Below are 26672 nucleotides of genomic sequence, written 5' to 3'. Positions count from 1 at the left end.
CTCCCTGTGGTACACTCATCCAGAAAGTCATGAGACATGAGATCCAGGGAAACTTGGCAGAATAGATTCAGAATTGGCTTGCCCACTGAAGACAGAGGGTAGATGTAGGTGGAATTTTGTAAACCTGAAGGTTGGTGACTAGTGGTGCTCCACAGGGAACTTTTTGGGACCTCTCCTCTTTGTGATTTTTATAAATGTTTTGGATGAGGAAATAGAGAGGTACAGATGACATGAAGGTTGGTGGCATTATGAATGGTGTAGAAGGCTGTTGTAAGATGCAGATGGGATATAGACAAGATGCAAATGGGATATAGACAAGATGCAGAGTCAGGCAGAGAAGTAGTAGACGGAGTTCAGTACAAGAAAGTATGAAGTGATACACTTTGGAACCAATCAGTGCCCAACTCCATAATTTAAAAAAATAGCAAGTTAGCTTTGGACCCCACTAGTGGTTGCAACACACAAAAAAAAACACTGACTGCTGGGCTTTTAGATAATATGCTTTTGCTAATCTTTACTGATCATTAATATTTGCCATTGTGAATTAGTTAGTGGAGTGGAATTAACAATGGGACAAAGTTGTGTTGAAAACTTTGTTGTCAGATCATACCTAGGAATAAGTAGATTTCATTAATGTTTCTAGGTTTTGTGGCTCTGAAAATGTCCCCAACTTTCTCTTTAGTTGTTTATTTTAAGTTACCCTTAGAACTAAATACAAACTTTGTAAATTGCTATTTTGCACAAAAGCGTACGAACATTATTTAAGTGACGTTATGCTCATGAAATCTTTTACAGAGATGGAAAGGTTTTCCTACTCCACCTTGAACAAACAAAGCTTGATCCCTGGTATCATTTCTTTGATATTTTTTGCTGATGATTTTACCTCTTAGAATAGCTTTGTATATGAGTACAACCCCTTGTGGGTGTTAATTGTCAAGCAGTGTTGGCTTTCTTTGTTTATATGAAGCTGGGAATAGACATGAGACAGGTCTAATTTTATGAGGCCTTTGATCTTGTCAAATCAATTCATAAATATTGAGATCCTGGAAGAGGGAACTGTTTGCCTGCCATTATTCTGTTAAGTGTAACTTTATTACCTCTGCAGAAATTGACAGCTTTGTCTGCTTTAGGTACCAAAAAATACTGTTGAGTCAAATACGTTCACCAAAGTCCCATGTCCTCCTAGTTTGTTCAGTGCAAAAGATCTAGGTTTGATAGATTATTTTGGCATTTGCTCTGAATTGTTAACAAGCTTAGAGCTATTTAATAGTCATATACTTATTAATCCTAAAACATATCATATATTCATTGATACATACAGCACAGAAACAGGCCCTTTTGATTCACTTTGCTCATGCTGATCATGCCCACATCTCTCAATGCCTTTCCTAGCCAATTATCTGTCCAAATTCCTTTTAATGATTGGAAATGTATTTGCCTCTGGCAGCTTGTTCCAGAAACTCACCACCCTCACAGTGGACCTCTTGGATCTTTAAATTTCTTCCTTCTCAAATTAAACCTGTGGCCTTTAGTGCTGGATTCCCCTGCCCTGGAAAACAGCTCCAGCTATTCCATCTGTGCCCATCACAATTTAATAAAACTCTCAGCGCGCGCGGCCGTTCCGAATGAATATTGTATGTGTAACTAGGGGGGCCGTGCACAATCCGGATTTGATGGAGACAGCCGTGAGAGTACAGGGGAACACCTGGAGTAACTTCTGAAATGCCTGCTTCGCTGCCGCTGCTACTGTGCGATCGAGAATCTCCGGAGGGAAGGCCCTGAGTCCTCGGCTTTGCCTATTGCCTGTTGCTGGGGTCGGGGTCGAAGCGCTCGGCAGAGATGGTGCTCGGTGCTCGGTGTCGGAGGGCTGGTCGGAGGCTCGGAGTTTTCAGACGGACTCGGAGTCGGACTGTGGTCGGATGCTTCCGAAATGCTGCATCGGCAAATTGGCAGCGCTGGAGGTTTACTGTCTGCGTGAGATGATGGGACTTTCGAGCGACTTTGAGACTTTACCGTGCCATGGTCTGTTCTTATCAAATTACAGTATTGTTTTGCACTGTTGTAACTATATGTTATAATTATATGGTTTTTGTCAGTTTTTAAGTCGGTTTGTCATGTGTTTTCGTGATATCATTCTGGAAAAGCATTGTATCATTTCTTAATGCATGCATTACTAAATGACAATAAAAGAGGACTGCGTGTCCTCATAATCTAATCTAATCTAATCATTTGAAGTTCCAGTCAGAATAAACACAGAATCTCCTTATAACTACAGCCTCCTATTCCAGGCAACAACCTGGTGAATCCCTTCTATGCTCTTTCTAACACTACCACATCCTTTCTGTCACACAGAAACCAGCACAGTACACAATAGTCTAGTGCAACCTAACCAATGTTTTACACAGCTGCAACATGACACCCAAACTCTTAATACTCAATGCCTTAACCTATAAAGCCAAACATATCAAATGCTTCTTCATTCCCTATCGAACTGTTTCAGTTTCAGGGAGCTATCCCTCTAACCTGTACAGTCTACCTGTACATCAACATCCTGAGGGTCTCCCACTTACTCTACATGTCCTAACAGAATTTGACTTCCCAAAGTGCATTATTTCACACTTGCCTTGGATTCATTTCCTTCTGCTACTGCTCCACTCAACCTTCCAGCTGATCTATATTCTGCTGTATCATTAGACAACCTTGTTCATTATCTCACTAATTTGTAAGCAACCTTACTAATATGACCACCTCATTCTCATTCTAGTTATTTATATATACATTACAAATAACAAAGGCCTCAGACTGACATTTCCAGTCAGGAGAAAACCCATCCACCATACTTTCTGCCTCATATCAAGTTCAAGTTCAAGATTATTATCATCTGACTGTACATATATACAATCAAAAAAAAACGTTCCTCTGGACCACAGTGCACCCACAAAACATATATTATACCCAGAACATAAACCAGTATGTTTTACCATATTACCATAAATAATTTAATAAAATATAATTTAAAGTGCATGTCGTGTGCACTATAGATTTTAAAAAAAGTACAGTAAACAATAGACAGCTCGTTGTGCTAGTGATGAGAACTTGTTGGTGGCTGGGTATTCATTAAACACATATCCTGAGGGAAGAAGCCTCCATACCTTCTTTCTGACAGTCGTAGGTCAAAGAGACAGAGAGGACATTAGAGAAACCTCTCTACCTCCTCTCTGTATGCTGACTCATCATTGTTGCCGATGAGGCCAACCACTATAGTATCATCAGCGAACTTCATGATGTGGTTTGAGCTAGATCTGGCAATGCAGTCATGAGTCAGCAGCAGGCTGAGCACTCAGCCCTGGGAGGTACTAGTGCTCAGGGTGATGGAGCTTGAGATGTTGCTGCCAACTCAGACTGACTGGGGTCTTTCTATCCAATTACATAGAGGGGTTATGAGTCCCAACGAGGACAGTTTACCCACCAGCCTCAGAGGGATGATCGTGTTAAACTCTGAGCTTAAGTTGATGAACAACATCTTGGTGTATGAAGCATCATTTTCTAGGTGGGACATATTTCTCTATTGTTTCAGAATCTTCTTTAAATCTGGTCATTCACAGGAAATCCATTTTTCCCAATCCATCTCCAAATCTTCCAGCCATTCTCTCCCGTAGCCAAGAATGCAGGGAAAAAACATATTGAGGACAAGATTGGGTAGCCATATGTTAAAAGGCAATTTCTGGCTTAACACATAAACATTGAACAAGCTTCATATCTCACCGTGCTGTCAGATGCAACATGGTTTCCTTTTAATTATCTTTTTAAAAAAGAAGCAGTGAGATGAAGGAATTGAACCGTTTCATTCTCTGAACCCCTGTAGTCTGACTGACTATCCACAGGAGCTACAAATCCAGAGAGAAGAAACAACCATCTGTATTCATCAGACATCCCACCTCTCCCAGAAGTTCCGGGAGTCTCCCGCATATTAAAAGTGGCTCCCTGATGCCCGCAAATTATATACAATATCCCGGAAATTGATTTTTTTGAGAGTGAGCAAGAGAGAGAGAGAGAGAGAGCGAGAGAGAGAGAGAGAGAGCAAGAGAGAGTGCAAGAGAGCGACCACGAGAGAGAGAAAGCGCGAGAGAGAGAGTGCGAGCACGCACGAGAGAGAGCAAGAGCGAGAGAGCGAGCGAGAGAGAGCGCGCCATGGCAGAGTGTTCCAAAAAAAGAAAATATAAAACGTACGTCACCCCAGACTACACTAAAGTGTACCCCTGCCTGATAGGGGTCAAAAATAATGACAGTGTTGCTCGCTGCCCTGTTTGCAACAGTGACTTTTCTATTGCCCATGGTGGGTTAAGACTGTAAAGACATGTTGAGGTGAGTTTAACAGGTGTCATTCATTCATTAGCATAACGAACGTTATTTAAACTAGCTGGCTAGCTGCTAAGGAGCTACTCTATTGCAGACATCCCACCTCTCACAGAAGGGTGGGATGTCTGATTCGTGCTCAAAACCTTTGCAAATGTTTATACCCAAATTCTAATACTGGAGCATCACACTTCCAAAACGCAAAGAAACTTCAATTTTTCCCCATCAAAACACCTTTGTGTGATAATGGAATGTTTGTGTTTTTTCTTACAAAGACAATAGTCTAATTCCCTGACGCAAGTCTGAGGAGCATTTATTTTACTCAAACTTAAAAGGAACAGTCAAAATTAAGAAGTACAAACAGAAATGTTTCGTTAGCCAAGTTTGTCGAATGGACTTTTTGTATCATAAAATAACAGGTTTGTGCAAATCTTTTGCAAGGAAGTTGTAGACAGTATCGACATTCACATGGGAACTGACTTGCTGCAACACATTATGTTCAAAATCATCTGACTACATGAGAGTAATACCTAAAATTAAATGGCAGCTTGCAAGGAAACTGCAAACTGATAGAAAGGTACCTTCACTATTAGCTTGTTCCGGATGCTCACCAAGATTTGGTTTGTCACCTAAACCACCATAGATGTAGTGTGGAGAGCATCCCGATAGGCTGCATCACTGTCTGGTATGGTGGGGGGGCTACTATACAGAACTGAAAGCAGGTACAGAAAGTTGAAAATTAGTCAGCTCCATCTTGGGTACTAGCCTCCACAGTATCCAAGATATCTTCAAGGAGCAGTGTCTCAGAAAGGCAGCGTCCATTATTAAGGACCTCCAGCACCCAGGGCATGCCCTTTTCTCACTGTTACCATCAGGTAGGAGATACAGAATTCTGAAGGCACACACTCAGCGATTCAGGAACAGCTTCTTCCCCTCTGCCATCCGATTTCTAAATGGATATTGAGCCAATAAACATTAACACTTCTTTTTTGTATATTATTTGTTTGCACTATTTTTAATCTATTTTAAAAAATATAAATATACTCTAACTGAAATTGATTGATTTATTTATTTATTTCTATATTATCATGTATTGCATTGTGCTGCTGCTGCTAAGTTAACAAATTTCACGACATATGCTGGTGATAATAAACCTGATTCTAATCCACTCTGTGTGAAAAATATACACTTCAGATCTCCTTTAAATTTCTCTGCTCTCACATTAAACCTATTTCCTCTAGTTTTAAACTCCCCTACCGTAGGAATAAAAATTACCTGCGAACAAAAAGAACAAAAACTTAAATTCACACAATGTATACACAACTTTCATGCGTGAAAAAAGTTAAGGACACCAGTATAAGATTGTAAATTGCCCCATGATTAGGCTAGAATTAAATCGGGGTATTGCTGGGCAGTGCAGTTCGAAGGGCCAGAAGGGACGATTCTACGCTGTATCTTGATCAATCAATAAATTAATCAATTACTTGAAAGAGCCCCTCACATCTTAAAGCCACGGACAAGATCAAGATAAAAATGGTACAAACAAGCGAAAAGGTTGTGTCAATCGGGTGGACTTGTTGCATTATAAAATAACTGGGGTTCAGGGCATGGAAAGGTCTCTCTGTATCTTCTTAAATGCAAAAGACATTGCATAAAATTGTAAATGTATTGTTAGGCTTGGTGGCTTCCAAGGCAGAGCGTTCGGTCTGACAGCTGCAAAGCGCTTTTACCTGACGCAACGGGAGGGGGGATGTCTGTCGGCGGATCAGCACAGCGTTGACATCTGCTGGCTGAGCGCTCCTGCTCGCTAGAGACAGAGGGCGTACAGGCTGAGAGTTGCCTGTTAACCTGTTTGTGCAATCCCCACCCATCTGCCAAAACCACAAGAGTGGGCGGGGAGGCGGAGCACTTCGTAAACAAGTCTGGCAAAAACATTCTGATCTTTATCTTGAGACGCTGTTGGGTTGAGAAAATGTGTCAGTGCCAGTAGAACGGGACTTATTGCTCTCCAGCAGATTCATGGGTAATGATGACACCAAACATTGCCACCTTTGTGCCTGTTGCTGAATGTTGATTTTTTTTACCCCCCTTCTCCAAAGGGTAATATAGCCAACAGGATACTTGTGGAGCGAAATAAATTCTGAGACCCGGAGGCTTGTGGACATTGGTGGAGTGAAATGACAGCTGGACCAGAGGCAGTTAACAGATCTAAGTGAGATTAAGTCTTTTGTTTTATCTACATATACTTTGAAAAAAATGGCGACAAGAGTAGGCGGAGGATACCCCATGAACCCAGACAGCCCCATGAATCCAGCCCTCGGGGTGAACCCAATGAATTCCGTGGCGGGCCAAGGTAGTAGGATGCCACTTAATCTTCAGCAGCCATCTCCAGCCTTCCGCACGATGGGTCCCGGCGGCGCTTATCCCGTGAGTATCCCCCACCCCCTCCTACTTCAACTTCTGTAACTTTCCAACTTCTCTGTGTTCCTGTAATTTTTTATGCATTGATCGACTGGAAAATCGTCCCGACCCCAATACCCTGACGACAAAAGTATTAGAATTGACGATGTTAAGATATTTAATTAATTTGTATCCGAATGACGGCTGATTTAATGTTATAAGTTGTTTAAAATTAATACAGTATCATTTGCATCGTGTTTGAATTTGCATCTAACAGCTTTATTTTCGTTTTGGGAGGGGGTCTATTTGCTTTGCGCACGTGCAAGAAAAATGGGACGTATCCTAAAGTTGTTTTATTTTGGAAGTGTGTGTAGTCTCGCCCTCTCTCCCTGGGATTGACACAGGAGCCGAGCCCAGGGGAGGTCTCTCTGTGTTTATCGCTGGAATTAACCGAAACTCGGCCTAAAAGCCGCCCTCCAGTCCTGGTTACAGTGTGTGTCTTTCTTTTCCGCCTTTCTCCTTACTTCCGCGTTTGAGCGTCGCGTGTGAGGCTGGTTGACACTGCGAGCCCGGGCCAGTGTGGAGCTCCCGACCGCTGGCCCGCACGCTCTGGCGAGAGAGCAGAGACACTCAGACTCCATTCCCAGCGCCCGACCTCTGCACCCACCGCCCGCGGGGGTCGTTAAAGCCGAAAACCTTGGCTCCCCACGTGTCCTGCGTTACTGTATCCGGGAGAGGAGCACATGAGCGCCATCACATGCTTCATATTACAGGGTGGGAGTGATTCCAGTGGGGGTGGTTTATAGTGAGGTAGGATAAGACGGAAGTGGATATAGGGGACATGGTCAGAGGGTGTGAGGGGGTTAAGAGGCTGACTCATAGGGTCAGAATTTGGAGAAGAATTATGAGGTCAGAGGGTGAGATAATAATTGACTTAAAGTAGATGCTTTAGGGGCCAGAATTACACGGATAGAGGTTTTGGAGAAGAGATTAATTATACGAAAGGGGCAAGTTATAACAGCTGAATTATACCACACTGGGTTATAGGGGAGTGGAGTTGAAGCAGGTTTTCAGTGAGGAGTTAAATTTTAGGGATGGGGGAATTTATAGACGGGCATCCACAAATAAGCCCACCAGGTGACTACAGTTGAAGATGGATAGATGACTTTAAAGGATCCCTGAACAGGGGGCCATGTAATGAGGAAATTAACATCTAGGAGGCAGAAACTTATCTTGATTTCACATACAAGTCCCAGCAAATGAAAATATTGCCCAATCCACAAACAATGGGAAAGCATTTGGTGAGGACAACTACCAGAGCTGTTCACACTTGTTCCTGAGTTAGCTGGATTTATTCCTGTACCTTTTGGAAAAGGAAAGATAACAGCTGAAATGGCCAGTAAAGATTGCAATTGTGGTGGTGTTAGGCTATTTGTTCTAAGCACAATGTTGTGTAAAATTATGGTACAGTGTATATTGGAAACTCATTAACAACATTCTCAGGAAAGAGTGCAGATGCACAGACTAGATTTTTACTCTCCGAAACATAAAACAATATTCTAATAATAATAATGGAAAATGTAGAGTTTGAGAGGGCTTTTGACAGTATTGATTGGGCCTGCCTGTGGCACATTCTACAGGAATATAAAATTCCTGTCACAGTAAACAACATAATGAAAAGTTTCTGTTATATCTTTGTGTGTGAAGTTGATCACAGCTTTGAAGTCGACAGGAGTGTCAGGGTGTTCCTTGTCCGCAGCTCTCTTCAATGTACCACTGACTGAATAGTGCTCTGTAGGAACCCTTCTTGTCCATCAAAGACTTTAATTTTACAGATAAATGAGAATCATCGGGTTTATTATCACTGACACATGTCATGAAATTGTTTTGTGGCAACAGTACAGTGCGAGATATGAAAAATTATTATGTTACAATCAAATAGTGCAAATGAGGAATAGAGAGATAGTGTTCACAGACTGTTCAGAAATCTGATGGCGGAGGGGGAAAAACTGTTTCTAAAACATTGAGTGTGGGTCTTCAAGCTCCTGTACCTCCTCCCTGATTATAGTAATGAGAAAAGGTGTGACCCAGGTGGTCAGGGTCCTTAATGATTGATGCTGCCTTCCTGAGGCTCCATCTTTTGAAGGTGTCTTCGTTGGCCGTTACATTGTAATTGTGTCACTGTGTTTGTGACTGTCAAACTAGTTAAATATTTCCAAGTCCACCCATCAAGCCTCCTTAAGACCTTATGTTTTTTGTATAAATTCTACTTCTTTTAAACTCCAAGGAGAACAAGCCTAAGCTGTTTAGTCTGTCTTGGTAAGACAGCTGTCCCATCCCAGGAATTAGCCTGGTGAGTCATTTGTGGACTGCTTTCAATGCTGCTATTTTTTTTGTAAGTGACAAAATCTGTGTAAAGTGTTCCAAGTATGGCCTCTCCAGCACTCTGCAACTACAACAGCACCTTAGTGAAAAGCAAAAAAAAGTGATGCTGGAATTCTAAAATAAAAAAAGTAAGATGCTGGAAATACTGAACAGGTTAGGCTGCATCAATGAGAAGAGAAACAGATCTGAAACTTTAACTCTGTTTCTCTTCCCACAGATGCACCCTGACCTGCTGAGTATTTCCAGCATTTTCTGTTTTTGTTTAACAAAACCTCTGAACTCCTTTACATTATAGGCCAAAGTGCCTTTGTCGGAGTTGCCTGCTAACTTTGCGTATCAATGCAACCTTTGGGCCTTTTGAGGAAAATGTTTATAGATCAAGACCTCAGATCTGGAACAAAACTCATTGTTTATCTGGTAGCAGTGATTCCTGCCCTCCTATTTACAGTACTTCTGAGGCCAGCATTTTAATGCACTGAAAAAATATCAATGACTGCTATGTAAAACATTCCAGACTGGTTATGTGCTTTCTTTGGGAATTGTTTCCATCACGGGACTAACAATAAGATGGAGCATTGAAAACGAGCAAAAATAAGGCAGCATGATGTGGATTGTGCTACAGATGCTGAGTTGAATTCTGGAGGGCATCTGGGGGAACCATTGAAACGGTGAAGGAACATCATCCCTATCCTAAAGAATAGATCAGCAACAGCTAGGAGCTGAATTAGGGAAGTTTAGGAAAATAGGGAAAGTAAAATACACCTACAAGGGAAGTGCATTATTGGGATAACGGAGTTATTAGAGAGTTAAGTTATAGGGATATGGGAACTATAAAGGAGTTAGGTTCAAGCAATAGTTTATAGGAGAGCTGAATTAGAAAGAGAGTGGAGTTTCAGAAGAAGTGAATTATAGGGAGGGAGAGGAGGCAACAGGAGATCAATTACAGGGATGGGAGTGGGGTGTCTACAGGAGAGAAGAATTAAAAGGGTAGGGGCTTTAGAATAGAGATGGATTTATAGAACTGATTATAGGGCACAAAGAGTTCTCTCTGTGTATGTGTGCTTTAGTTCTCTAAAATGTCTCCTGTTTTTTGGCATTAGGTTCATATTTGTCCTTTGAAAATCGCATACTTCACCTTTTTGAATGAATACTTATCAACCTGGCCTTCCTTTTAAAATTCACATGGACCATTCTCACAGTATGTGTTTTTCCAGAGTTTTGCCTTTCTGTCTCCTATTGCTGACTTAGTGTTCCTTAATTTCCCGACTTCCTTCGTGTCTTTATTTTTGAAGAGTCAGGAGCTCAGAGGTCATGAGTCAGATATGAAATTTGAATTTCTATAGAGGGATATAAAGGACATTTTTTTTTTAAAAGAAATCTCTTTGATAGGAACATTGAACATATTACAGCAAATTTATTGTGTCATTGAGCAACTGCCAAATGAGAATTATGGCACTAGTTATATACAAGTTTAAATTGTAGCTACAAGAGCCGAATTAAAAAGGGCATTGGTTTGATACCCAATCAGAATTGTTCGAGCTTTGGGGAGATTAAGGATATGCCATTGGGTGGTGTTTCATCTATTATTGATGACTTATTGGGCAGCACAGTGGTGTACGTGGTTGAGCTTCCTCCCAGTTCTGGTGTTCTGGGTTTGACTGGCTGTTGATGTTGCCTCTGTGGAGTTTGCATATTCTGTCTGTGACCATTGAGCTTGCCCCAGGTGCTCTGGCTTCCTCTTGCATAGACCTTCTGGTTGCTAGGTTACTTGGCTGCTAGTGGTGTATAGATGGGTGGGTGGAGAAACAGGATGAAGCTGATAGGGAAGTAAAATGGGAAGATGGAATTGCCTTGAAGTCGATGGGCTTAATGGCCTCCTCCCTCCATTTTATGCAAGCATTATCATAGAAGTGGATATGGAAAGCAGGATTTTACCCTCAGCCTTGCAGTGTGTGAGGCCCAGCCAGTAGCTCTCAAAACTTTGGCTGGGGTATCAGAACTGGAGGTTATGGCTGGCTGCTGCTTTGGAGAACTGCACAGACTCAGTGAGATTCAAATTAAATGGATCTGTCCACTGCAGATGTAAGCATTTGGATGTCTTCAAGCTTCTTGCTTTTAAGCCTCGGGACTATTAATTAAGCATAGTTCACAATTGTAAGTAATGTGGAACTGCTGGGTGGCTGCCAGGAACTAAAACCAGGAAAAAGTATCAAAGGTACATTGTTGACCCTTAATAAAAACTTAATGTAAACCTACCCACATGGATCAGGTTTGATACTCCAAATTTCCAGAGCTTGTTGATAATAGTTCTGACAGTGGTTTGTAAAGCCACTAGGTGATTAATTGTCAGAATAGGAAGAGTGTGGAGAGAGAAAGCTTTGCTTTCACTTTTATTAAACACATTGGTAAAGAAGCATTCTATTGGAGTGGGTATTAATTAATTTTTGACAGCTCATGTGTAGTTTCACTATTCCTTTCTCCTGCACCCCCAGCGCCCAGGGATGCCACTAGGATCTCGCATGGGAATGCCAGGAATGCAGATGGGCATGCCCTCTGGCCCATCCTTCATGGGGAGCACGGCCGTGCGACCAGGAATTCCGCAGCCGATGATGGACCCGTTTCGTAAGCGTATGCTCGCACAGCAGCCTCCACAGATGATGCAGAACCGAGGGAGAGGGTAAGATGCTGGCACAGGGGCATGGTCCCCACATATGGAACACTAAACCTTTATTCAGTCCTTGCAGAGAAGGCTGCCAGATTTTCCAGTTGCCTTTTGAATTTACCTAGTGCCTGGATGAATCACACCTACCAAGAAGGTTTTAACTTCATTGCCATGTCTCTGCTAAGGTCTCTGATCTCAGAATTGGCTGCCACAATTGGCCTCAGCATTTATGAGTGAGGGAAGAGAAAACTGGCAATGATGTACATTCCTGACTTGTGTCCAGCAGTCCTTGCAGGATATACACATGTGGCATGAAGCCCTCTGGATCTACGTATCCTGCTGATACATAGTGTTAAGACTTGTATTCATTTAAACTATATATACTAGCACACAGTTAACTGAGGGAGCAACCCAGATACTCGAAACTCTGCTCATGGGAAGGGTCAGTGCCTGCAGAGGGAAAGGACAAAATTAATTTTTTTTAAAATTGTCAAGACAAAGAAAGCCTAAGCACTGAATAAGCGCCCCACCAAATCTAGAAGCAAAGGAGCAAGTTACCGTGATTTCCTTGGGGGAGGGGGTGTTTGCCAAACTTTTTCTCTGCCCGCTGCACAAAGCTGACCATGTTCTTTTGCTGCATGCCTTGCCCTGCTAAGGGGGCTGTGCTGATGCTGAGTGAAAGGTGGACCATCACTGGTGATGATATTTGCTTGATTTAAAAAAAATTGTGGCCACAGGAAAAATGAAGGAGGTGTTTCCAGAACCATAAATAGCAAATCTACCATATATATACACTGGCATTTTGCTCGCTATTATATATAGGAGTGGTACCCTAATCACCTTGTAAGAATTGTCCTAATGCAACTCTGTTGGAACCATTGTTTCTTCCACCAACTCCACCCCCCCCCCCCCACAAATTTTGGGATTCTGCCATTCTGTGAGTGCTGTCTTCGTCAAGCAGTAGAAGATCTGCCATTGATGCAACTTGTAACTTGCTACTTGGTGAACCAATGCTTCATCTTTGGAGAAGCTATCTACTGTGAGATCAATTTATGATGCCATTTTTCAGCAAATGTAGTGACGTAAGAAATAAACGTCGATCTTGCAGGTTGGTTAATATGACCAATAGCCCACAATGTTGTGCTAAATTAATTAAGCTAGAAAGTAAATGCCTAGATAAACTAATCCCTTCTACTATACAATGTCCATAGCCCTCCATTCTCCACACATGTATGTGCCTGTTTGAGAGCCTCTTAGACTCTTAAATGATTATCATATTCATCTCTTCTATCATCCCCAGCTTGGCATTTCGGGTCCCCAAATTCTGCTTTTAAAAAGAAAACTTGCCCACACATGTACTTTGAACTTGTCCTCTTTAGTATATTATGACCCCGGTGAGAAAGATAGCAGCCATCTACTCTATCCATGCTTTTCCTAATCTTATAGACTTGTCCGGTGTCCTCATGGCTTCTGCAACAACAAAAACAACCCAGCGTCTCTGCTTAGCATATGCCCTCTTATCCAGGTAACGTACTGGTGAACCTGTTCTGCACTCTTCCCAAAGCCTCCACATCTTTGATATAATAGAGTCATCGAAATTGAATGCTATTAATTCATTACTTAAGCCCATCGGTCCTAATGGGGCATAAGCTGCTGTTGGAAGCTAGCCAGAGTCCTCTGTGCTGAGCCAGTCTTTCAAGTCATCCCCACGTATAGCCATTCTTCTTGGTGTCAGCTTCAAGGTCGCATTGCCATGTGTTCACTTTCGTATATGGTCCCTACATTCCATGTTCCACTGGTTGTGGTCCTGGATGATAGAAGGATGATCAGCCCTGTGGCTTCCATGGACTTGCAGCTTTCACCACACGACTTCATACGTCTTTTTGGCGAAGAATCCTTCCTCACCCACGGATGAGGTCATTGGAGCTTCTGTTGGTGTTTCTGTAGCGCTGGGTGTTTATGGGATGGGGTTGCTAGACCCATGCCCAACCCTCCTCTTTTCACAGCCAGGCTTGGAACCATCCTTGGCAGATAAAACCTATCTGCAATGGAATAAGTTACCAGCATTTTTTTATATACTATGATCAACTGAAGTATTTCTTTTATTTGTGTGGTTTCATATTTTCAAACAACCAGTTAACTCACAGCTTTCTTATTGTGCCTCTGTTCATTTTGCTATGAGATTGATCCCATTAGAATGTGCTATACCATACCCTGACATTGCAGGTTTGGAACTATTTTATTTATTGAGAAACAGTGTGAGCAGACCCCTCTGGTCTTTTGAGCCACGCCGCTCAGCAACCCCCAATTTAACCCTCGCCTAACCATAGGACTATTCACAATGACTATTTACCTATCAACCAGTACATCTTTGGACTGTGGGAGGAAAGCAGAGCACTCAGAGGAAACCCACACAGTCACTACTCACAGCCCTTTCTCGTGCTCAAAATTAGTCAGTAGATCTTTCTATGACTCTACGTAGAAATTGGAATCACCATTAAACTAGTGTATAAGTGGATTTTCAGTATAATTTTAAGGACTGAAAATAGAGGATAAGGAACCACATAACATGGGTGTGACTAATACCATAAATTCTATCAAGCCTCTCCTTGTTAACCATAGAAACCATAGAAACTACAGCACAGAAACAGGCCTTTTGGCCCTTCTTGGCTGTGCCGAACCATTTTCTGCCTAGTCCCACTGACCTGCACACAGACCATATCCCTCCATACACCTCCCATCCATGTATCTGTCCAATTTATTCTTAAATGTTAATAAAGAACCTGCATTTACCACCTCGTCTGGCAGCTCATTCCATACTCCCACCACTCTCTGTGTGAAGAAGCCCCCCCCAATGTTCCCTTTAAACTTTTCCCCCCTCACCCTTAACCCATGTCCTCTGGTTTTTTTTCTCCCCTTGCCTCAGTGGAAAACGCCTGCTTGCATTCACTCTATCTGTACCCATCATAATTTTATATACCTCTATCAAATCTCCCCTCATTCTTCTACGCTCCAGGGAATAAAGTCCTAACCTATTCAACCTTTCTCTGTAACTGAGTTTCTCAAGTCCCGGCAACATCCTTGTAAACCTTCTCTGCACTCTTTCAACCTTATTTATATCCTTCCTGTAATTTGGTGACCAAAACTGAACACAATACTCCAGATTCGGCCTCACCAATGCCTTATACAACCTCATCATAACATTCCAGCTCTTATACTCAAAACTTTGATTAATAAAAGCCAATGTACCAAAAGCTCTCTTTACGACCCTATCAACCCTATTAACATTAATATTTCATGTATGTTCAAATTACTAAAACAAAATTATAAAACGTGACACAGGGCATTAATCTTGGAATGATTTTAAAGCTTGATTTTTTTTTTAAACGATCAATTCAGAACTTGCTGGAAAGAAGCTAAATGTATTTTGCTAAATTGAAGTCCCCAACTGAGTATGAGTTGAACATAAACTTGTCCATTGGTTTTTATGGTAGTTGAACAGAGATCCAGGTCAGTGGAGCCAAAAGTCTTACTGTGCAGGATATAAAGTGACCGATTACTTATAGAAAACCAAATCCATTGCTTTTGATGTGCTTCAAGTTAAAAGGGCCATTTCCAAGTGGCCTGAATGGAAAAGGAAAATAGTTCTCTGGATGGAAGCGAAGGGCTTCAGAAGCCACTGGTTGGAGCTTGGGCCAGTGCTGAATGCAGTTGGAGGACTAATTTTAAAGAGAAATTTAAAGATGGGGCTGTGGCGGGGTGAGGCAGATGAAGAGATTAGTGAATAAAATGCTCAAAGAGCTCCAGTAGGTTAGTGGGCTGACTGTTCTGTACTGGACTAGACTAGCATGGATGGGACACGTAACTGGTAAGGTTCTTGATTGCAGTCGATTGACTCTTGACAGAAAGCATAAAAGAAAACAAGGTATCATGATGTCCACCATGTCAAGCATCACGTTAACATGTAGGTTTGGATTTTCCATTTATGATTAACTATTGTTTCAGCAATAGGAAATGGGTAGAGAATGTTTCAACAAAATCTCCACCCACTTTTTAAACAGGACATAGTTTCCATGGGCAGAGCAGAGGAGTTGCTTGATAGTTCAAAGAATAGTGAGTTTTGCAACTGATCATAAAAATAAGCAAGAATAGCAGGTCCCTAATCTAAATTAATTATTTATGAACACACAAAAGTTTACGCAAATAAGGGCCCAGCATTACTTATAACCAACATGAGTTCATGTTAAGTTGATGTTTAAAGAGCATGCGGTTAATCTTCAATTAGTGTTGACATCTAACAACGTCCTTTATTACCTGCAGTGTGAAGAGACGAAAGATGGCTGACAAAATTCTACCACAAAGGGCAAGTGTTGATTTTTGTTGGCTTTTTTAGATTTGCTTCATTATTGATAAGGGTGCAAAATGTTTAACCAGAAGAATGTTCTGTGCACCCCACAATCCCCAGCTTACAAATAGACTAACTGATCTCACTGCAAAGCATGTTCCAGCTTTCCAATTATTTCAGTGCCAACTGCTTGCCAGTAATCCAACTGGGTCGTTCCGCATCCTGTATCATAATGGCCATGGGCTTGTACCACATTGGTTAATGTTATGTATGCGCAGAGCAAAAATGGCAATGGAGTAGTATCATTAAACAGTTTTACTGAATCGTGTTAACCACGGTATACGCTGGCCAATTTACAGTGAGGGAGCAATGATCCGGGCTGCCAAGACACAAAAAATGAGCACTCAAAAGCCTGCGCAAAAAGAGAGGGCCTTCTGCACGTTGGAGGCCCAGTTGACTCACCGCGCAATCAATCGGCCGGATGCGCACTTGACATATTCTTGCAATTAATATTCCGTTAATATGCCTGGTGTCATTTACCTACCTAGGATTTTCTACTTTAAATTTTGAGAAATTAAATCTAAGTATGAAGTGCTTTATAGTTCTGCCTGTTTTTTTTTCACTAAAGTTAACAAATGTCCCATAGTGATTGTGAAACTTAACTACCTATGGAAGCGATTTATACGGCCATTTGCCTTTTATAAACAGATACCTTTCCTAAAGAAAACAAGCCTGGGTTTTCTTCTGTATTTTCACCTCTCCTTCATCAACCAAAGGAAGTGCTCTTTCTGTATTCACCGCATCAAAGCCCTTTACAAATTTTAATTGTCTTTACTAAATCTACTCTTCACCTAATGTGTTTGAGTTGAAATAGTCTTCAGTATCTCATCCCCAGTCTCTGAATCTGCATTTTACATTGACTTTAGCATCTTTTCAATATGGAGCATGCTGATGTGATGTGATCTAATAGTTTTGTTCTATCATTACCTTTGTGTCTTTATTCAGAAATCTAAAATGCTATTGCTATTTGAAAGAATTATGGTTATGATCCCTACCTGAAGGTTGGAAGAAATGCAGTAAGATCATCAAGAAATGTTTTAAGGATATCAAGTGAATATTGTAGAAAGTTTTCATGCATTCGCTTTTACATCTTGCTGAAATCAGACGTGACAGTGTAGTGTTGTGCGACTACAGCAAGCTAAATGCTTCATGGACAACACAACAGAGGTTACTGTAGTAGAGTTCCTCCTTATTAAGTCCAGAGCTGACTTGATGTTTTGTTACCTTTTTAATTTTCAGATCAGAGAGCTTGTTCCTGAATCCCAAGCTTATATGGATCTCTTAGCTTTTGAGCGCAAATTGGATCAAACTATTATGAGGAAACGCCTGGAGATTCAGGAGTCCATGAAAAAGCCCTTAATGGTACAACTTTCAGAAAGCACAATTAATGTATACCAGGGACTGGTGGGTTGGGGGTAGGGTTTGCATTTAAGCTATTTTCTTGTTATTTCATAGTCTGCAAAATGTCGTTCTCTTTTCTCTTTTCTAAAACCTCACTTTCCTTCATCAGTGTCCCTCAGTCATTCAATACCATTCAGTGAAACAGGCTACAAATCAAAGCCACAATCTTTCTGTTGGTCATTTTAACGCATTTAAATGATGCTGGGTGGAAATCTTTCTACAAAATACAGTCTTTAAGACCAGTCTCCTTTCCATTGGGATTTGAACTTGGATAACCATTAAGGTTGAGGTTTGATGTTTGCCTCTTTTCTCCATGGTGTAAGAGGTTAGGTCTGCAGAGCTGCTCCTCGGATGGTGGATAGAAGGCCATCAAGAGGTTGCAACATCTTGCTTGGAAGTATTTAGCCAAAAGCATCCTGGTGTTTTGCAATTAATAATCAATCATGCCTAACATTTACGAATTAAATATCTCATACAAATTAATATTCAGATGACAAAGAACCTGATCCTGTTTTGAATTTAGTAATCAAAAATGAAGGTATGATTTATCATAAGATCTGACCTTATTCTGTTGTCAAGTTTGTTGAAGGAACAAGCTCCTGTTTTAGAGGGGCATGTTATCTCCTGACTTGAGTACCTCAGGTCGTCTGGCAGTTCTGGATGACCTTTCAGCTGTATAGTGCATTCTTTTGGTCTCTGACTTGAAGGGTTAAGCAGTAACCTGCAAATGGAGGAGATTGAAAGAAAATATTTGAAGGCTGCACACTGGGATTAACTGATGAATGGATGCTGATACACAGGCGTCCCTGTATGGAAAGCCTATGAACTACTTGATATTTTCTTCATTTCAGCAAAAGCGCAAACTAAGGATCTACATCTCGAACACTTTTACCCCGGCCAAGTCTGAAGGTGAAGAGGGAGAAACAGTTGCATCGTGGGAGCTTCGTGTGGAAGGAAAACTACTTGATGATGTAAGTTGGATTTGGCATACCTTGTGTCCCTTTTATTTTATCTTTGGCAAAGGCAAACACAAGGCAGTGACAAAACAAATAAACTTGCTTCCAAAAAAATATGAGGAATGATTACTTGAGAAGGGAGTTAGTGGAGAGAGTTGTACTATAGTACTCTTTTGTATCTAGGCATTCAAGGTTAATTAATATTTATAATGTTATTTGACGTACATAAATTAAAAACATAATGTGGCATGGTAGTGTAACACTTTACAGTGGTTAATGCAACACTTTACAGTGCTGCTCACCTGCGTTCAGTTCCCATTGCTGTCTGTAAGGAGTTTGTACATTCTCCCCGTAATGACGTGGACTTTATCCGGGTGCTCCAGTCCAGAAATGTACAGGTTAGTAGGTTAATTGGTCACATGGGTATAATTGTGTCTCATTGGGCCAGAAGGACCTGTTACTATGCTGTAACTCTGAATAATAATAAACCATAATATATGATCCAAGTGACACAAGTTAATGTGTCACAGAGATGGTATCAACAGTCTTATCAGAGGGAAGATAGATCTGCTGAGAGAATGTAAAGGATCATGCAGAATTTACAAACAGAAGTTGTTCTGGCCATTATTGTCTGTGCTGATCAAAATAACAGTACACACCCTTCTTCCACCTTCCTGCTCTGGGTCGCTGTTCTCAAATACACAGCCAAGTAATAATTAAGTGTGAGGGCTTTTGCCTCTCTTGTCTTTGCAAGCCATAAGCTCCAGACCCCATCCACCCTCTTGGTGAAAAAGTTATTCCACTAGCCCTTCAACCATTTACATTAACTCTGTCTTGTTTTTGATTCCACAACTTAGGAAAATTAGTTCTCTTTCCACAAACTGGGCCCCTCATAATTTTGTAAGTTGTCAGTAAAGACTCTTTGACAAAAAACAGCTATAGCTTAGATAGGCACATGAGAATGGAGGGATATTGACTATGTGCAGGCAGAAGGGGTGAGGCAGTATTAGCTTAAGTAGTTTGGCATGACATTGTGAGCCAACAGCCCTGTTTCTGTGCCGTACTATTCTACATTTATCTGACTTTCTCTCACAGCTATAATTCTCAGTTTTGACCTTACAATTTATGGCCGTTAGCAAATCTTCAAAAATCATACAATTAAATATGCAGTTTACTTGCGAAAAATGAGGGAAGTGCAAGACAGATATATCCCAAATAAGAAGTAATTTTCGAATGGAAGGAGGACACTACCATGGCTAACAAATCAAGTCAGAGCCAAAGTAAAAGCAAAAGAGGGCATACAAGGAAGCCAAAGCTAGTGGGAAGATAGAGGATTGGGAAGCTTTTAAAAACTTGCAGAAGGAAACCAGGAAGGTCATTAGGAAGGTAAGGAAAGTGCTCAGGAAGCTTAATGGTCTGAGTGTAGATAAATCTCCTGGACCTGATGGAATGCACCCCCGGGTTCTGAAGGAAGTAGCTGGAGAGATTGTGGAGGCATTAACGATGATTTTCAAGAATCGATAGATTCTGGCATTGTACCGGATGACTGGAAAATTGCAAATGTTACACCACTATTTAAGAAGGGTGGGAGGCAGCAGAAAGGAACCTATAGACCTGCTAGCCTGACATCAATGGTTGGGAAGTTGTTGGAATCAATTGTTAGGGATGAGATTACAGAGTACCTGGAGGCACATGACAAGATAGGCATGGTTTCCTGAAAGGAAAATCCTGCCTGACCAACCTACTGCAATTTTTTGAGGAAATTACAAGCAGGGTAGACAAAGGAGATACAGTAAATGTGGTGTATTTGGATTTTCAGAAGGCCTTTGACAAGGTGCCGCACATGAGGCTGATTAGCAAGATAAGAGCCCATGGAATTACAGGGAAGTTACGAGCATGGGTGGAGCATTGGCTGGTCGGCAGAAAACAGAGAGTGGGAATAAAGGGATCCTATTCTGGCTGGCTGGCTGCCAGTTACCAGTGGAGTCCCACAGGGGTTCGTGTTGGGACCGCTGCTTTTTACGATGTACGTCAATGATTTGGACTATGGAATTAATGGATTTGTGGCTAAATTTGCCAATGATACAAAGATAGGTGGAGGAACAGGTAGAGTTGAGGAAACAGAGAGCCTGCAGAGAGACTTAGATAGTTTAGGGGAATGGGCAAAGAAGTGGCAAATGAAATACAATGTTGGAAAGTGTATGGTCATGCACTTTGGTGGAAGAAATAAACGGGCAGACTATTATTTAGATGGGGAGAGAATTCAAAGTGCAGAGATGCAAAGGGACTTGGGAGTCCTTGTGCAAGATATCCTAAAGGTTAACCTCCAGGTTGAGTCTGTTGTGAAGAAGGTGAATGCGATGTTGGCATTCATTTCTAGAGGTATAGAATATAAGAGCAGGGATGTAATGTTGAGGCTCTATAAGGCACTCGTGAGACCACGCTTGGAGTATTGTGTACGGTTTTGGGCTCCTTATTTTAGAAAGGATATACTGACATTAGAGAGTGTTCAGAGAAGATTCACGAGAATGATTCCAGGAATGAAAGGGTTACCATATGAAGAACATCTAGCAGCTCTTGGGCTGTATTCCCTGGAGTTCAGGAGAATGAGGGGGGATCTCATAGAAACTTGCTGAATGTTAAAAGGCCTGAACAGATTAGATATGGCAAAGTTATTTCCCATGGTAGGGGATTCTCAGACAAGAGGGCATGACTTCAGGATTGAAGGACATCCATTTAGAACTGAGATGCAGAGAAACTGCTTTAGTCAGAGGGTGATAAATCTGTGGAATTTGTTGCCACAAGTGGCTGTGGAGGCCAAGTCATTGGGTGTATTTAAGGCAGAGATAGATAGGTCCTTGATTAGCCAGGGTATCAAAGGATATGGGGTGAAGGCAGGGGAGTGGGGATGACTGGAAGAATTGGATCAGCCCATGATTGAATGGTGGAGCAGACTTGATGGGCCAATTAGCCTACTTCAGCTCCTATAACTTATGGTCTTTTTTTAATGAGTTCTATTGGATTTTTTTTTTGTTTTTTGGCACCTGTTGGGAGATGAATCTCAGGTCATATATAATATACATACTTTGATAATAAATGTACTTTGACCTTTGAGCATTTTAAAGAAATGCATAGAAATTTTAGCTTGGGTTGGTGGCTGGGCATTGTTGGAAGTGAGGCATATGGCCAAATAGATTGGCAGGTGTATGACTGGGATTTTTTTTTTCAGTGGAGGAGACAAATGACAGGACATGTGGGAATCTGGGCAGGGTTGGGGGCACAGTTAGCTGAGGATGAAGGCATCTGCTTATCTGGCAGGCATCCTTATCTGGGACTGCCCTGCTACAGCTATTCTGTTCCAGGTCTGTCCAAACACAGGTGTCCTCAAGACAACTTGATCCAAGTTCCCCAACAGTTCTCCAAAAGGAGTGCAACCCAGGAAATGACATCATCCGGGAGGTCCCTGATGCATATGTGTATGATGCCGAAGAATGTCTCTTCAATTTATAGAGTGATGCAAAATGACCTGGAAGTGGAAAATGTTCATTTGTACTTGAGTGATATGGCAGCAGAAACCACAATTTGCAATCAAATGTCCTAAGAACATAATAAGAAACTAGAGCGAGAGTTCTACCTGGCCTGTTGATCTTGCTCAATCATTCAATAAGAAAATGCCTGATCTGGCCATGGACTCGGTTCCATCTACCTGCCTTGTCCCCATAACCTTTAATTCCCCTGCTATGCAAAATTCTATTAAACTGTGTTGGAAAATATGTTTACAGCTTCCCTGGGCAGCAGAGAATTCCATAGATTCACTATGCTCTAGGAAAAGCAGTTTTTCCTCATCTCCATTCTAAGTCTATTCCCCCAAATCATGAGGTTATGTCCCCTAGTTCTCGTCTCACTTACCAATGGAAACAACTTTCCTGCCTCTAGCTTAATCTACCTTTTTCATGATTTTGTTTTTCTATAAGATTCCCTGTCATTTTTCTGAATTTCACCGTGATGGACCTCCTCTGTACTGCCTTCAAAGCCACTATATCTTCCCTGCTCCTAAGCTCAATCCATCTAGCAATGAAGGTCGTCATTCCATTCTCCGCCTTGATAAACTGTTGCAAAAACAAGCAAAGTACCCGAATCCAATCAGTGCTGGTTCATCGAGAACGGTCTGTTGAAGCTTAGTAGCAGGTTTCATCACCTCCTGAGTAGTGGGCCCATTTATGAGGGGGAGTGCCTTTCACTGATTCTGCAATTACCTTTCTTTCCAGCCTGGAAAAGTGAAGAGGAAGTTTTCATCCTTTTTCAAGAGTTTAGTCATCGAATTGGATAAAGACCTTTACGGTCCAGACAATCACTTGGTGGAGGTAAGATGTGCTCAGTGATTATTGGGTTAAATTAAGAGGTCACTTTTATCCTTTTCAGTCACACAATAGGTTCCAATCCTATCAATTGGAAATTGTGTGCTGTCAAACAACAGTGAGCTATTTATGACCAACTAACTTCAAACTTAAACTTGCCCCTTGAGCAAGTAATAAGCTGAGGCATTCGTCATAGCAATCAACATCAAAATAGGAAACCTGATGCACCACATTGCCAGATAAACCATTTGTACACCAGGAATTATTTTTAATTCAGCAGCAACTGCCTGTCTATTGTTCCGACATCTGCTGCATGTATTTTTTTATATGCCCGCTTAACTTGACATATTTTTGAAAGTCCTGTTTGGTGACTTGCACCATATAGTTTTGCTCTGGTGATGCTAATCTGATTGCTGTGCACAGCCTGCAAAAGTGTTTTGAAGGCTTCTGCCTTAAGATGGTGGCTCTGAACTGCTGTGGGTTTTGGGAACTGCTGTAGGCTGCTGCTACCGTCCTGCTTTCTTTTGCCCCCATCAAAAGATCAAATATTCTTAAATTATTGTTGCATAGAAATACTGGCAGCCCCAGGCTCTGTAAAACCTATCTTAACACAGAGGATGTGGATCTGCTTTATGTTCCAACTGTAGCAGGGATTATAATAGCTACCCTGCAGTTTCCTGTATGACTAACACCAGTTCATTAGCAGGATGTTTTGGATTTTGGACTGTTGGATATCCTGTGTAGGCAAAATCCACAGTATAAATTATAGTGTAGGAAAAAGACTATCAAATGCCACCAGCTCTGAAACCATTAACAGACTCCTGAGGTGATTTTTCTTTTGCAATGTCTTTTCAGGGGTAAATTCTGCCTTATCTACATACAGAAATAATCATTAGATGATGCATAACACTATTCCAGTGCTGTAACATCATTATGTACACCATTCATTTGTTCCACTGCAATAAGCTGTGCAGTGCAGATTGGTCCTACTGTGCCTCCAGTTCAGTGATCTTGTAGTTGTGCATAAACCCACCTGTGGTCTTGCTGGTCTCTTTTACTGTAACCTATTTCGGTGTAGGAATCCACCAGACCTCTTCCAAGGTCCTCACACCCTGTGAAATTATTAATCCTATAGGTCACAGCTGTGATTTCAGCTAATTAAATCTTCTCCTTTGTGATTCTGAGTCACTTGTCTATCTGCCTTAATATGGAATTCAGGAGAGCAGAGGAGATATGTGAATCGTACATGAAAGTGAACAGACTTGAGAGTAAATGAAAATCAGAACAACTGCAGATGCAAAATAGAAATGCTGGGAATACTCATTAGGTCAGGCAGTATCTGTGGAAATTGGAACGTTTAAATGTTCCCAGTCTAGGACCTTTCGTCAGTCGAGATCAGCCATTTTTTTTTTCTCAACAAATGGAATGAGCTCCAGGAGCTATGTGACAACTTCTGTTTCTTAGCTTTTTGCAAACCCCTCTTCAAATTCCAATTTACTGACATGTTTGTTCTTTGCAATCATGGCTTTCTTGGCTCATAGCTGATTATAATTCCCTGTTATCTGGGCACTTTTTGTCTTAATGGGACGATAAAACAGTGCCTGTTATGCATGTTACAGGATAGTTAAAGTTAGTTTGTTACATTGAGTAACAGTTGCAAGAAAAAGTTTGTGAACTGTTTGCAATTACATGGTTTTCTGCATTACTCATAAAATGGGGTCTGATCTTCATCTAAGTCACAATAATAGACAAACGCAATCTGCCTAAACTAATAACACACAAACAATTGTACTACTTGTCAATAATGAGTACACCATTTAAACAATCACAGTCCAGGTTCAAAAAAAAAAGTATGTGAACCTCTGGGTTAAGCCTTAGAAAAAGAGTTGTGGAGATGCATGAAGCTGGAAAAGGCTACGAAAGCATTTCTAAAAACCTGAGAGTTCATCAGTCCACAGTAAGAGAAATTATCTGCAAATGGAGGAAATTCAGTACTGTTGGTACTCTTCCCTGGGAGTATACAAAGATCACACCAAGAGCACAATGTGCAATGCTGAAGGAGGTGAAAAAGAACCCAAGGATAACAGCAAATAACCTGCAGAAATCTCTAGAACTTGCTGAAGTTGAACTTTTTGGCAGAAATGCATATAGCTATGTTTGGAGAAAAAAGGGCACTGCACACCAACACCAAAACCTCATCCTAACTGTGAAGCATGGTGGAAGGGGCATCATGGTTTGGGGCTGCTTTGCTGCCTCAGGGTCTGGACAGTTTGCATTTGTTGAGGGAGCAATGAATTCAAAATTGTATCAAGACATTTTACAGGAGAATGTCAGGGTAGTGGTCCATCACCTGAAGCTTAATAGAAATTGGATGATGCAACAAGACAATGACCTGAAACACAAGTAAATCAACAATAGAATGGTTTAAAAAGAAGAAAATTTGTATTTTGGAATGGCCAAGTCAGAGCCCAGACCTTACCCCAATTGAGATGCTGTGGCATGACCTGAAGAGGGCTGTTCATGCAAGGTATCCCAGAAATATTGATGAACTGAAACAGTTTCGTATGGAGGAATGGTCTAAAATTCCTCCTTGCTGTTGTGCAAGTCTAATCAGCAGCTAAAGGAAATGTTTGGTGGAGGTTATTGCTGCTAAAAAGAGGTTCTACCAGTTATTAAATACAAGGGTTCACATACTTTTTCCAGCCTGGACTGTAAATAAACAATGTGTTCAATAAAGAAATGAAAAGTACAACAGTTTGGGTGTTATTAGTTTAGGCAGATTGCATACGTCTATTATTATAACTTAGATGAAGATCAGATCACATTTTGAGTAATTGATGCAGAAAACCTTGTAAGTTCAAACTGTTCACAAACTTATTGCAACTGTAGCTCCGTACCAGCCTTTGATCACATTGATCAGATTAGCTATAGGTAAACTGGTGTGATTGAAGAGCTGGTATCTTGACCACACTTGTGTAGCTAATAACAGATCTGAAACGGTAGGAAATAGAGGGGAGAAGGTCATTTTATAAAACAATCTTTAGCACGAACATCTTGTAACATCAACTTTGTGGATTATAGTGGCACAGAATGCCCACCACCCAGGAGACGGATGGCTTTCAGGTGAAGAGACCAGGAGATGTGAATGTGAAGTGCACCCTGCTATTGATGCTGGATCACCAGGTAGGACTGGAACTGAACTGTTCAATAATGAATTGGGAATAAAGAGACTTGTAGCAGCTTGTGATAATGCCACTGGTTTCTTTAGCAGATCATCTGTAATATTCTTTCTGGGGTGGGCATTGCTCACAAGGCCACACTTGTTACCTCTTAGTATTTTCTCTGAGGAAAATGGTGGTGAGTCTTGAACTGCTTCTGTGCATGGTTGCAGTTGTCAATAGCAAAATTGAGTAGCTTCATGTCATTTCAAGGAGCTAGTTAAGCAACCATGCTGCTGTGGTCTGAAGTCCAATGGAGGCTGGACCAGGTAAGGCCAGTATATTTCCCAGGGGGTCAGTCCAACATTGTGCCATTGTATCGGTTATTTTCTTGTTTTACCAATATCTAAATCTGAAATCATATTCTCATTATGTTGGGTTTAGTAGTCATTTGCTCTCATGAAATCAGTACAGTGCCGTATCCAAATTAATCAAAGTGCTAGTGGCGACTATAAAAGTAAAAGTTCTTTGCACCTGATATTCACTGAAAGCACTAATATAATTCCCAAATATGTAAAGAATTAGTTTTTA

At 41.2% G+C, this 26672-nt stretch overlaps 1 protein-coding gene across 1 annotated transcript in view; it reads left to right on the top strand.

Moving 5' to 3' along the window:
• Positions 1 to 6253: 6253 nt before the first annotated feature.
• Positions 6254 to 26672, top strand: part of smarcd2 (SWI/SNF related, matrix associated, actin dependent regulator of chromatin, subfamily d, member 2) — a 52823-nt gene continuing 32404 nt past the window's right edge. Inside the window, exons 1-7 of the mRNA XM_063037561.1 lie at positions 6254 to 6783; positions 11634 to 11818; positions 16124 to 16166; positions 17448 to 17570; positions 18461 to 18580; positions 22834 to 22929; positions 26005 to 26106. Coding sequence (XP_062893631.1) covers positions 6613 to 6783; positions 11634 to 11818; positions 16124 to 16166; positions 17448 to 17570; positions 18461 to 18580; positions 22834 to 22929; positions 26005 to 26106 — 840 coding nt within the window. The 5' untranslated portion in view covers positions 6254 to 6612. The remainder of the gene's footprint in view (positions 6784 to 11633; positions 11819 to 16123; positions 16167 to 17447; positions 17571 to 18460; positions 18581 to 22833; positions 22930 to 26004; positions 26107 to 26672) is intronic.

This window comes from Mobula hypostoma, chromosome X1 (genome assembly GCF_963921235.1).
Source record: "Mobula hypostoma chromosome X1, sMobHyp1.1, whole genome shotgun sequence".
In the NCBI taxonomy this organism is placed as follows: Eukaryota; Metazoa; Chordata; class Chondrichthyes; order Myliobatiformes; family Myliobatidae; genus Mobula; species Mobula hypostoma.
This window is presented reverse-complemented; position numbering and strand designations above follow the sequence as displayed.